This window comes from Myotis myotis, unplaced genomic scaffold, assembly GCF_014108235.1.
Source record: "Myotis myotis isolate mMyoMyo1 unplaced genomic scaffold, mMyoMyo1.p scaffold_m19_p_24, whole genome shotgun sequence".
NCBI lineage: Eukaryota > Metazoa > Chordata > Mammalia > Chiroptera > Vespertilionidae > Myotis > Myotis myotis.
In genome coordinates, this window is record NW_023416329.1 from 2,744,292 (window position 1) to 2,756,372 (window position 12,081).

Below are 12,081 nucleotides of genomic sequence, written 5' to 3' on the forward strand. Positions count from 1 at the left end.
CTTCCGTGGCTTCTGCTCCAGCGCCTTGTCGAAGCTGCTTGCTCTCCGAGCCCTGGGTCACGCAATGCCCAGTGTCCCTCTTTCTCTCCCGGCTGCCCCTCCCAGCTGGGAACTGGGACCTCTTCCCTGCAGTCTCCCTGAGGACCTTAATCACTCCCGCCGCTTCAGGGACCCTGTGCCGGGGATGCCCAGGCTCCGAGGACACTCAGTCCTGTATGTTCCACGTGCCCCTCCCCCTGGGTCTCCTCCGCCCCCCGCCCTCCCTCCCCCCGCGCCCGCATGGACTCCTGAGCCCACTGCACCATATTTGCTCTTCTGTCTGGCTTCCCAGTCTCAGGAAATGGCACTTGGCGAGAGCCTCTTCTCTACCAAAGCAACCAACAAACCCACTCCCACACCATGCAGTCCTGCTTGTATCTCCAAAACCCGAGGTAGGAGGAACCTGAGAAATATTTGATCAAATGACTGATAGCAGCAAGAACACTCTACAGAAACTTCCACAAACCCCGTCTTCTGCACGGCCCTGTGAGACCAGTATAATTACCGTCACTCTGCAGATGAGGAAATCGGCACCCAGAGATATGAACAGTATTGCCTGGGTGTGGGACTGAAGAGCAAGTGAAGGTGGGGAGCTGGGATTGCAGTTTACGTCTGACTCCCCATCCTGGCTCTCCCTGGGAAGCCGGGGGAGCTTCCGACAGATGGAAGAAGAGGACCAGGTGAGCAAGAGGCCACGCTGGGGTGACTCAGGGAGCCTGGAGGCAGGCCCAGCCACTGCTCTGCAGGCATCCAGTGTGTACACTGTTGACACCCAGTCCAAGCAGGCTCTGTGAGACACTCGAGGTAAGGGGCTTGGAGGGTTCCCAGGGGCTCAGGTTTGTGGAACCCCAGGTTTCAGTCCCAGATCTGACACCAGCTCTGTGACCCCGTGTAACTCATCCCTTCTTGGTGCTCAGTTGACTTTCCTAGAAAGACTGAGTAAGGTTTCTGAGCGGCGGGAGGACAGGTCTTAATCCTGGGCAGGGGTGGGTGGTGGCCTCAGCGAACAAATCCCACATTTGTCCCCCTTGGACAGGACCCCTGCCAGGCTGTGTGGTGGGGAGGCCAAGGCCTGGAGCCTCCCCTTGGACACCCCTGTTGGCTTCCAGTGCTCAGCCCCCCCGGGGAGCCATCTGCAGGCCCTGGACTAGGCACTAAGACCCCACTGGAAAGGGTCTTCCTGAGCAGACCTCCCCCCCACCCCAGGGAGGCTGGAGTGGACTAGGGTGGGGCTGGCAGAGAAGGTGGGAGCGAGGCTTCCAGGCCTCAGAAGCAGGGCCTCAGGCTGGGGCAGCAGGCGGAGGTGCCTGTGGTTAGAAGCCAGGCTGGGAAGCATGAGGGCGTGATCCACAGGGCCAAAGGCTATGCCTGACATAGAATAGTAGCACCTATTGTCTTCTTGCCTACATGGGGCAAACTGATGAGGGGCAGCTCGGAGCTGCAGACAGGGGTACGAGGCTGGGGCGGGGAGAGGGCTCCACAGGCAGCGAACACACCAAGGCATGGCGGCTGGGTGCCAGGTCAGAGCTGCCCCTGCAGCACAGGCCTCACACCCCTCCCCTGGGCTAGGTGGCAGTCTGGGGGCTCCCGAGGACTGAACGGTGCCGGCTCCCGCCGGGGCTCGCTCTCTGCCCGGCTCACAGGGCCGGGAGCTCCCTCAGACGCCCTGGTGCCGCAGTGCAAGCAGGGCTGCGAGGGGCCAGAGGTGAAGCTGGGGCCGGAGGTCCTCCCAAACCAGTGGGAGTGTGGAGGTGGCTCCTGGGCCACTGGGCCAGAGGGGTGCAGACTCCTCACAAACCGCTGCACAAGGAAATCAGAGGTCCCTGAAGCTGGGGTCAATGGACGAGGACCTACAATGGGGCCCAAATCTCAGACTGGGGCCCGGAGATGGGACAAACCCCTCTTACCGCTTGGCCCTGGGGTGGGTGGTAGGAACCTGTTGAGAGCGGACCGGCGGGGGAGGGGGCCCTGTGGCCGCTGTTGAGCCTGTGCAACCAGGGCCGGGCCAATGACCGTGGGAACCGCGAAGGTCCCAGCTTGGCTGGGCATGGACGGGTTCCGGAGGTGGTGGGGGGAGTGGGGGCGAGGCAAGGCGTTGCGGGCTGCGGCTCACCCCGCACGGGTATGGCGCACGCCGGCGGCTGGGCTCCTGGCGGCGGGCTGGAGGTTGAATGCCGGGAATTGGGTTGGGGCCAAGGGTGGGGATCGAGACGTGGCCGGGGGAAGGGGTGGACAGTGCGGGTTGGCGGGCTGGGGGCGCCACTGGGGGTTTGGAGTCTGGGAGGCGGGGTCGCGGGCTGCGCGGAGGGCCCAGCGCACGAGGCGGGACGTGGAGGGTCCGTGGCGGTGGCGCTCCAGGGACCGAGGCGGCTCGGGACCCGGAGGATGGGGCTGCGGGGTCCAGGGCCTGGCAAGGGGAGTCATGGGGGGGCTCGGCACCCGAGAGCGGACCCCGGAGTTGGGGTTCGGGGGGCAGGTGGGAAGCCCGCGCCTAGCGAAGGGCGGAGCCAAGGTGACGAAGGACCCGGGGAGGCGCCGTGACGCCCGGTCGCCGGAGGGACCGGGACCCCGGCGGGCGCCCAGGAAGGAGGTGGGGCCGCGGGCGGGACTGTGTGCGCCCCGCCCCGCTCCATCCTGGGCCCCGCGCCGAGCACCTGTGGCCGCAGAGAAGCGCCCCCGCCGGCCGCGGGCCGGACGCCGAGGGTGAGGGCGGCTGCGGGCGGGGCTCCTCCCCCGGGACCCACCCTCCCCTCCCCCGCGCTCGGCGGCGCCCGGCGCACCCCCTCCCGCCGCCCTCACTCCCGGCCCATCCCCTCGGCTGTCGTCCTGCCCGTCCTCCGGTTACTCCGCCCAGGACCCGTCCCGGCCTCACCCCTGCTCCGCGCGCTCTGTCTGCTCCGTCCTCCTCCTTTCCCTCGGCCCGCCCCGCCGCACCCCGCCCTCCGCCCCCCGCCCCGCCCCCGCCCCCGCCCCAAACCTCCCTCCGCTCTGGTCCCCCTGCCCTCCGCCCTCCCCCACCCGCGGCCCCATCTTCCTGCCGGCACGGCCTTGCTGCTGCCGGGTCGGCAGCCTAGTTCTGGGCATGTGTGGAGGGCCTGGCCGTGAGTCGGGGCGGCTGGTGCGGGAGGCCGGGGCGGGGCGCCGGCCCTGGGGAGGGTGCGGTGCGGTGTGTTGGGCCTCGGCCCCGCGCCGGCGACCATGCGGGTGGTGTGCAGAATGCGACTGTGTAGACGCTGCTTCCCGCGGCTGGCACAGCAAGAGGGCCTGTGCGCCCACCCCTGGCGTGTCTCTGGGTGGGGCCCGGCCCCTGGGGTGCATGGGTGCCCGCGAGCATGCGGGTGGGGGCACGCCAGCCACCTGGTTTGGGGCGGCTGGGCCTGGAGCGCGCACCTTCTCCAGGTGCCTCTAGGGAAGTGCGGGCTGGCCCTCCTCGGTGGCGGAAGCTCGAGCGGGTGGGTCCTTGGGCCTCTAACCCAGGGTTGCCCGGGAACCCTTTCCTGGCACAGCTTTGCCCCTGGGCAGCTCGTTCATGAAGGCTGCTCTCTGTGATGGACAGGCTTTGTCCCCTCCAGACACTCCCTCTCGGGAGTGATCCTGCGGCAGTGGCCAGCCGGCCGGAGCCTTCCTCAGGCGTGTGCTGCTGGGTGAAGGTTGCCACACCCCATTCTGCAATGAGGGATTTCTGAGGTGGTTGCCATAGCCGGTGCTTGGGGGCTAAGGTCCATGTTTAACAGTTTTTCTTTCTGACCACTTACGTTTGCCTTTCCTGTTTTTGCTGGAAGCAGAAGGGGGGCCTTGTGTGGATGCGCCAAGTGTGGTCTGAGATGGGGCCTGCCTCGGCCATCCCCCTTGGCACACACCAAGAGGCCTGGCTCCTGTGCTGTGGCCACATAGCAAGAGTTGGAATCTCTGACCAAGAGACCCCGCTGTGTCTGTGGCCAGGTCAGCCTGGAGTTTCCGCAGACCCAGACCCGGGAGCTTTTACTGAGTGACACTGGTTGATGCTGCGCGGGAACCGCAGCAACAGGAACTCCTGCACTGGCCTCGAGCATTGGCCACTGGCAACGTTGGCATCAGTTGGAGCAGGAGAGAGAACATCAGAGTGTCATCCACTGAGCACCAGGGGTCTTGGCTGCCTCTATGGTCCTGTCCTTTATCTTGTCCCAAAACATCTTCCCAGGGAGCCGTAGGGTGAAACCAGAGCCTTCTCCGTGGTTTTTAAGGCAGACGGGCATGCCATTCTGGGTGTTTAGAATGCTGACTGCGAACCTGTGCGTATGTCGTACACGAGTGCCTGCCTGTGTGTGCATAGCCTCCCAAGTTAGGTTCAAGTAGACTGGGAAGCAGTGTGGCGATGGAAGCGCTGGGGACCCTGATGCTGGCCGGGTTCTAGGATGGCACGAAGGTGGGAGCGGTTGGGAGTGAGACTCGGTGCCTTAGCGGCTTCCTCAGAGCCCCCCGAGCCAGTCCCCTGGCACCGTGAGCAGAAGCCACTCCTGTTGGAAGGGGGAGGAAGTTATTCACAGTCGTTCCAGACACCACATTTAGTCTCCACAAAACCCTGCAGGGTGGGATTTACTCCTTTACCCTGCTTTTCAGATTGGGGAAACTGAGGCTCAAAGAGGTTAGGCGTCCACCTGAAGGAAGACGAAGAGCCAGGTGGGAAGCAGACGTCTTGCTGCCTGCTCACCCCGGGCTGGCTGCACAGGGTCAGCTCCCATCACTCCCTGCGAGGCCCCTTTCTTTGCGATGGAGGGTGTGGGACACCTCCTTTCCTTGGAGGTGACCTGGTTATTTGCCTCAGAGCCCTTCCTTCTGTTAGAGCTGGGAAGGCCAGGTGGTAGGAGGAATTCACTGTCGGAGTTCAGCTCTGGGTTCTTGGACATTTCTGAGCTGTTCCAGGTCTCAGCTTGTGGAGTGGATGAGGAAAGGAATCAACAGATGCATCACACCCCCACTCCTCTGAGTCTTTGTCATCACTGTTCTCTGGGTCACTGCTAGCCCTGGTCACTGGGTAGCCTCCTGGTGAGGCAGGCACAGGGGGCTCTTGTCACTGATGGCTTCTCATTGTGCCGGGTAGGGTATGATGGCACCCCAGCCTTATTCCTCCCGTTTCCTCAGGGGGCCAGGGCCTGGCTTGGTTCTTTAAGGCCTTGCTCCCTAGGAGGGTCCAGGGAAGTGGAGCTCAGCCAGGGCCTGGGTAGGCTGTTCAGGTGGGGCCTTCTTGGTGTTCTTAGACCTGCAGCTGGGGGGTTGTCTGCCTACCGACCACAGTCTTCCTAGCCAGCAGTGCACTTCCTGTCCTCCCTCTCGGGTGAGTCACTGAACCCTCTGAGCTTTGGCCTTCTTGTCTGTGGAATGGGAATGATGATGTATCTCATGAAGTTGCTCTGACCACTAACAGACAGTGCTGGAAAGGATGTGGTGCATCCTGGCGCCTGGGAGGTGATTTGGTGCTGGGAGATATCATCATCATCATCATCATCATCATCATCATCATCATCACTGTGATTGTTACTGCTTTGTTGCCCTTTTCTGTTTCTATGTCCATCATCACATCCTTGAGGGCAGGGCCTGGGTCATGGCCTCTCTTGGCTACTCATCCTTTTCATGATCCTTCCAGGGACCACACTGGTGTTGGCCCCAAGGAGCAGCCAGGATGGGCCACTGCTGCCCAGGCTAGGGCCGGCCTGGACCTGCTCTGTCTAGTGCAGTCGTCACTGATCACCTGTGGCCCGTGCCTACTGTGTTGGACAGTGCAGGGTAGAATCTTTCGTCGCAGGAAGCTGTGCTGAGCTGGACTCCACAGCCAACCTGGAGCTCTCAGGGCACCGCAGCCTCGAAACATCCTCACCGGTGGCTCGAACAGCCACCAGCCACCTGCTGAGCATGGACAGCAAGAAGTCTGTAATCACACAGACACTGAGTTCCTGCAGGCCTCCCCGCGTTCCCTGCCAGGTGGCCTTGCTCACCTGGCTAGGGTGGTTAGTGTTTTGGCAGTTCTTACCAGCCCAGAGGTGGGAGGGCAGGACTGGGGTTGCCCAAACTGTCCCTGTTGCCGGCTGTCCTTGTCCTGTTTCTCCAGCTCATCTTGCCAGGCAGGGAGTCTCAGAGTGATGTTCCTAATTCACAGCTTTGCAAAGGCTAGGCTGGCCCAGATGCCTGACCTCACTGCTGGGGCCCTGCCTTGCCCATGCCTGCTGCCCCCACCCCATTCCTTACCCACAGCCCCCTTTCCCTCTCCCCCCTGGCATGCCTGGGCCTCCAGGAAGCCCTTTCTGACCCATCACACAAGTTCGCTCTCTTGCTTGGCAAGGCCCTCCCTTGTTTCTGGTGCTCAGCACTTTCCTCCCTGGTTTGCTGTGGTGCTCACTCCTCTTGGCCGGGTATACAGCACACATTCCCTCAGCGTCAGCTGCACGTCAGGTCAGTGCCGCGTGCTGGCCAGACAGGACAGCAGCCCCAGGCTGCTCTCACAGCCTCAGGCTGGTCGGAAGCCCACGCTTGGCCAGACTCTTCCATCCAGGCCAGACCTGGTGCCAGCCCAGCTCAGGGGAGCTTCCCCAGCAGGATGCTGAGGTGAAGGCCAGTGCAGATGGGTCAGTGGGCCAGCCGTCCCGAGGGGTCTGTGCAGCTGGAGGAAGGGCCAGGAACGGCAGGGAGGGAGGGGGCAGGAAGGGTGCAGGCCCCCTTTGCAAGGAGTGTAAACTATGGAGGGTGTGTCTGATGGGTGGTTTGGGACCCATTCCCAGGGCATAGCTGGATCTAAATGAGTCAGAGCCTGCAATGCAATAAGCTCTCAGGAGCTGGCTGAGGAATGAACAAAGCTGAGTGAGGGCTGCGTGTGAGGGCTGGTGTGGGGCCTCTCCTTGCCCCTGGAGCCAGAGTGGTGGTCAGGACACGCTGCCCCTTTACAGCTAAAGACAGTTCCAGGGACGTGGCAGCTCCGCCAGGCTGGGCCGGAGAGCAGGGCCTGCCAAGGGAGAGCCAGGCAGTTCTCACTGTGTCTGCATTCTGCTTATCCATCCCACACACCTCTGGGCCCCACTGTGTCCCAAGGAGTCCCCAGTTCAGAGCCCGATGGGTACTGACAGGCCTGGGAGGAGCCAGGTTGGTATTTGTCAGTCGAGCTTTACTGGTTATGAAAATGGTGCAATGCTAATGTGCTGATTGACTAAGAGCTGTTGTCTCAAAGCCCCACCCAAAGGCCCTGCTTGGCCTCTTCCCTGGCTCCCTCCATCCGCGACCCCGCAGGAGGGCCCGTCCTGGCCTGGTGTGTTTCTGGCTGTTTGCTATTTGTAGTGTCGTTCCTGGACAATGTGTGATGCCCTGGACTTCCAGGGCCTGGTGTCCTGTCACTGCTGTGCTTATTTCTCTGATGCATGACGCGGGTGAGACTCAGCGGCCGGGCCTGGCCCCTGTGAGCCCACAGCGGAGTTTCCAGGAGCCCTGCCACTCACCATCTCCTTCTCTCTCTCCACAGGCAGTCATGAGCACCAGCCACCCTGAGCCCAGTGCCCGGGCACGGAGCTCCCAGCCAAGATCCCTGTCCCGGAGCTCGTCCAGCCTGCTGGGTGATGGCCGGGGACAGAGGCCAGAGCTCCGAAAGAGTGCCAGCAGCACTGTCTGGCAGGCCCAGCGGGGCGCCAGCACCAGTCCCCAGGTCCAGGAGGAAGAGGGGCACCCAGCTGAGAGCACAGAGCAGGCCCAGGGCCCCGGCCCTGGGCCACAGCCTGGTGTCACAGGCCACTGGCGGAGCAGCACTGTGGGCAACGTGTCTACTGTGGATGGTGGTGACCTGTGTCACCTGAGGGTCCCCAGCGCCGCTGCCGTGCAGAGGAGCCACTCAGATCTGGTCCGCCCACAGACCCGGGGCCACAGTGGGGCTCGGAGGGCCAGCCTCAGCTGCTCAGCCCTGGGCAGCTCGCCGGTCCACAGGGCACGGCTGCAGCCTGGCAGCACTTCTGGCCAGGGAGGTCAGGCCCCTGCAGGCCCAGGAAGGGACCTGGCTCCAGAGGATGGGACGTCAAGCTCAGCCTGGACCCTGGGAGAGAGTCAGGTGTGGGTGTCGCCAGTCGACCTGGGAGGCACGCCCACCCACAGCAGCAGCCCCAAGGCCAGGCCCAAAGCCACTGGGCAGTCAGCCGCCACCTCCTGCCGTGCTCTGCCCCCAGCAGCTCTACTCTGTGACATGAGGGAGGAGGGCGCCCGAGGCTCCTGCCATGCTCTGCCTGCCCCGGGGATCCTGGCCTTTCCCAAACTAGTAGCATCAGTGAGTGAGTCTGGGCTGCAGGCTCAGCGTGGCATGAAGTTCCAGTGTGGGTTACCCGGGGGGCATCCTGGGCATTCCCCCTGCTGTGCCCATCCTTGGGGTCCCACTGGCTCAGGTATGGAGCCTGGCGCGAGGACCAAAGATGTGTGGACCATGACCTCAGCCAGTGACTTGGCCCCAGTGCTGGTGTCCCCTCTGTCAGCCCAGGATGCTGGTGTGCAGGTGGCCCCCATGGCAGTGTGCAAGGCTGTGGCCACCAGCCCGCCCCTGGAAGTCCCGGTGGCCCTGCACCCATTCCCAGAGGTAACTCTGGGGTCCAGGCTGGAGGAGGCGGCATCCCCTGTGCGGGATGTGAGGTGGGATGCTGAAGGCATGACGTGGGAGGTGTACGGGGCTGCAGTGGACCCTGAGGTGCTTGGTGTGGCCATTCAGAAGCACCTGGAGATGCAGTTTGAGCAGCTGCAGCTGGCACCTGCCAGTGAGGACAGCCTGTCCTCAGAGGGCCGGAGGGGGCCGCTGCGGGCTGTCATGCAGTCGCTGAGGCGCCCCAGCTGCTGCGGCTGCCCCAGCACAGCCCCAGAGTGAGGAGTTGTGGCCCCAAGGGCTGCCCTGCCCCCTGGACTCAGCCCCCCTACCAGGGACAGTGGGGGCTCCATGCCCTTTGGACCCACTGGCAGCCGTGGATACGTGGATCCAGCAGATGCAGGACTTCAGCCTGGGGACTTGCTAGGGCAGCTGGACTGGTTTTTAAGGGCTTGATTCCCACGGGCCACATCTGCATATTGGGCGCTGAACTTTGGGGCAGTTTCAGCACCGTGTACAAGGGAGGGCCTGATTTTTCTGTAAAAATCATCTCTGTCCAGTCTCTTCAGACTCTGCTGTGACTTCCCCTAGAGTCGTGGTGGCTTTACTTGAAAGCAGAGCTGAGACGAGGAATCCTTGACATGAACGGGGCCCAGGTGATGGGTCAGTTGGGTCTTTAGAGACGGGACCTGACACTGCCAAAGGCTTCCTGTCTGCCACGCCGTTCGGCACCTGGCCTTGCTGAGCCTTCACGCATGGACGAAAGCGCAGACGTGTGGCCGGGCTGTGGCTGACATCCCCGGGTTGGACGACGGAGCAGAGGCTGAGGTTCAAAGCAGGGCTGGCTGAGGCCTGGGGTCTTCCTGCAGCTCGCCAGCCAACCAGCCAGTGAGGCGGTTGTGCACGAGTCCCTCGAGGCCATATTCTATGTCAGGTCTGGGTTCCTTGGGAAATGAGACCGGCTGCACGTGCCCTCGCTGCGCTCACGTGTGGAAGGGGCTCACCTCGGTACCAGGGAGCTGAGCTGTAAGAAAGGCCGCAGGTGTGTCTGAGTGTGGCTCCATCTGTCACTGTATCCGGGGTGGCCTCAGGAGTGGGAAAACAGGTGGCCCCTGTCCCCAAATATGTCACAGTCCTGAACTTGCACCATTATTACCTCATTCCTTTGGTTTAAGGATTTATTTTCAGCTGGTGCAGTTACTCAACGAAGGGAGGGTAGGGATGGTGGGTAGAGGAGCCTGCGGTGGGGTCTCCCACTGGTGGGAAATAGCAGGGGCTGTGAGGCTGTGGGCCTATTTGCCCCGGTCCTGCACACCTGACCTGACATGGGCCAGGGCTCATGGGGGCCAGGGGATCGTGGGAGTGGGGGAGCCCAGGTCACCAGGGCTCGACACAGAGTGACTTGACTGCCCAAGGATCTCTCCAGGCCCACGGAGGATGGAGTGGGCTTACAGTTGAAAATCCAAGCTCCCGAGACAGAACCTGCCAGCCCACCTTTGAGGAGCCAGGTTAGTGTCTGCCGAGGGTCAAGGGCACGGGAGGGTGGAGTCAGGGCCCACATGCAGCCCAGCCATGATGTGGCCCTTTTCTGGGCTGCCTTCTGCACCTGGGAACCCAGGCCCTGACAGCAGGCTTCCCCCTGCCCCCAGGGACTCATGGAGGTGGGAATGATTCAGGCGACAATGGGATCATTTTAGATGCAGGAATGCCATGCTACCACCAAGGAGCGAGGTCAGAATGCCTTCCAAGGCCCCTCATGGGCTTTTCCCAGAACCATGCCATTCTCACTTCTAGCTGAGCTGGTAAAATGCCACCCCTACTTAAAAATGACAGCCAATCAGAATCACTACTGCCAGGGAGGCAGGGCAGAGGGTTGGCCTCGCCTGCCTTTTAAAATGGGGTCAAGCAGGTTTTCCTGTAGTCCTGAGGCGCTGGGCTCTGTCCGCTGCAGCTGGGGCTGTCCTCTGTGTGTGGTGTGGGTAGGCATTTCATGCCCAGCCCTGCTCAGGGGCTCCCGGAGCCCAGTCACTGGTGGGGCCAGACTGGAGAGAGCAAATGGCTGTGGGACCTGAGGGGGATGGTGAGGAATGGGATTGGGGAGGGCACTTCCCCACAGGCCACAGCTGAGCAGGGTCTTCAGGACACAGCTGGTCTGGACATGTGGGCAGAGGGGGTGTACCCGGCAGAGAGCAGCCTACGCGGGGCTGGGAGGTGCCTATGGTCACCCTGCTTGGCTGCTGTGTGCCAATCTGTGCCCCCTCCAGGCTGCACCTGGCTGGCTAGGATGGCAGGCTGGGCCTGACCCCGCTTGGGAAAGGATAGTGAAGCCGCCTCCCACCTCATCTTGACTGAGATACCTCTTTGCAGGTGGCGCCCCGGAGCCCTGCCCTGGTTAGCTTGCTGCCCTGAGACAACAGGATGGGCCCTGGGCCTCACTCGCCAGGCTGCACAGCCTCAGCCCATGGATGGGCCGCAGCTGGATCTGAATTTGCCCTGGAGACACAGACCACCCTGCCTCCCACCTTGTCCCTCGTGGGGCAGTCTGGCAGTTGTTCAGGCTCTCAGGACTGGCCACCAGCGTAGTTTCCAGGTCTCCTCTCAGACCTCAGACTTTCTGGGTTCCCTTCAGGCTCTGCTCTGGGAGGTGGTGGATCTCATTATTTGTACATTTCTTTTGAATTTGAAATAAAGTATTGGAGGTCGGAGCTTTGCCAGGGAAGGGTTGTTGAAGGTCTTGTGTGTGTGTGTGTGTGTGTGTGTGTGTGTGTGTGTGCTTTTTTTTTCTCCTGGTAGATTGTGTCCTTTGGGGCCTTCATCCCAGATGACTAGAGCTCCCAGCCCAGGCAAAACCCCCTCTTGTAAGCCCCTGTCCCTCCTACCTGGCAGCCTTATAGGCCCCCAGTGACTGAAGCCGGGTGTCCTGGCCAGGACTCAGGGAGGCAACTTTTGTCCATGCCCCAGGCTGCCGTCCCCCTAGCTGGGAGTCACTAGGCCCCCTCTGGGGAAGCTATTCTGGCCAGAGTGTGAGATACTGCTGACCTGAGGGCACAGTGCAGGGAGGTGGAAAAGCCAGAATGGCCTGGTCCCACAGTGACATCACCTTCCCTGCCATTGAGTCTATCCCTTGGAAGTGCTGGATTCGTATTCCATGGGCCAACAGACATGCCTCCTCAATGCAGGCCTGACACGTAGGACGTGGGGGTGGGGCACACTATAGCTTAGTGGTGCAAAACCTGAGTTTGAATCCTGGATCTCACCTACAGCCATGCGCTCTTGGGCAAGTTACTAACTTCGCTGATCCTCAACTTCCTCATCTGTAAACGGGTATGATAATGGGGCTCCTTCTCAGGCTGGCTGTGAAGATTAAATGGAATAACCCCCCCACCCCCCCGAAAAGTGTGCTGGTGGCATTGGGGTCCACTTCCATGGCCAAAGGCCCACACCCTGTCTCCTTGACCATTTCCTCA

General features: G+C 62.1%; 1 protein-coding gene across 6 annotated transcripts; it reads left to right on the top strand.

The window, feature by feature from the left end:
* Positions 1–544: 544 nt before the first annotated feature.
* Positions 545–11,319, top strand: GPRIN2 (G protein regulated inducer of neurite outgrowth 2). 6 transcript variants are annotated; one of them, XM_036356001.1, is made up of 3 exons: positions 545–719; positions 7,523–8,614; positions 10,982–11,319. In XM_036356001.1, the coding sequence occupies exons 1-3, from the start codon at positions 702–704 to the stop codon at positions 11,021–11,023; spliced, it is 1,152 nt and encodes a 383-aa protein (XP_036211894.1). In that variant the 5' UTR covers positions 545–701; the 3' UTR covers positions 11,024–11,319. The 6 variants fall into 6 exon arrangements, 4 of the variants coding, with proteins under 4 accessions (XP_036211894.1, XP_036211891.1, XP_036211892.1 ...); XR_004975214.1 differs by having other exon boundaries at positions 546–719; positions 7,523–10,694; XR_004975213.1 differs by having other exon boundaries at positions 546–719; positions 7,523–10,122.
* Positions 11,320–12,081: the final 762 nt, after the last annotated feature.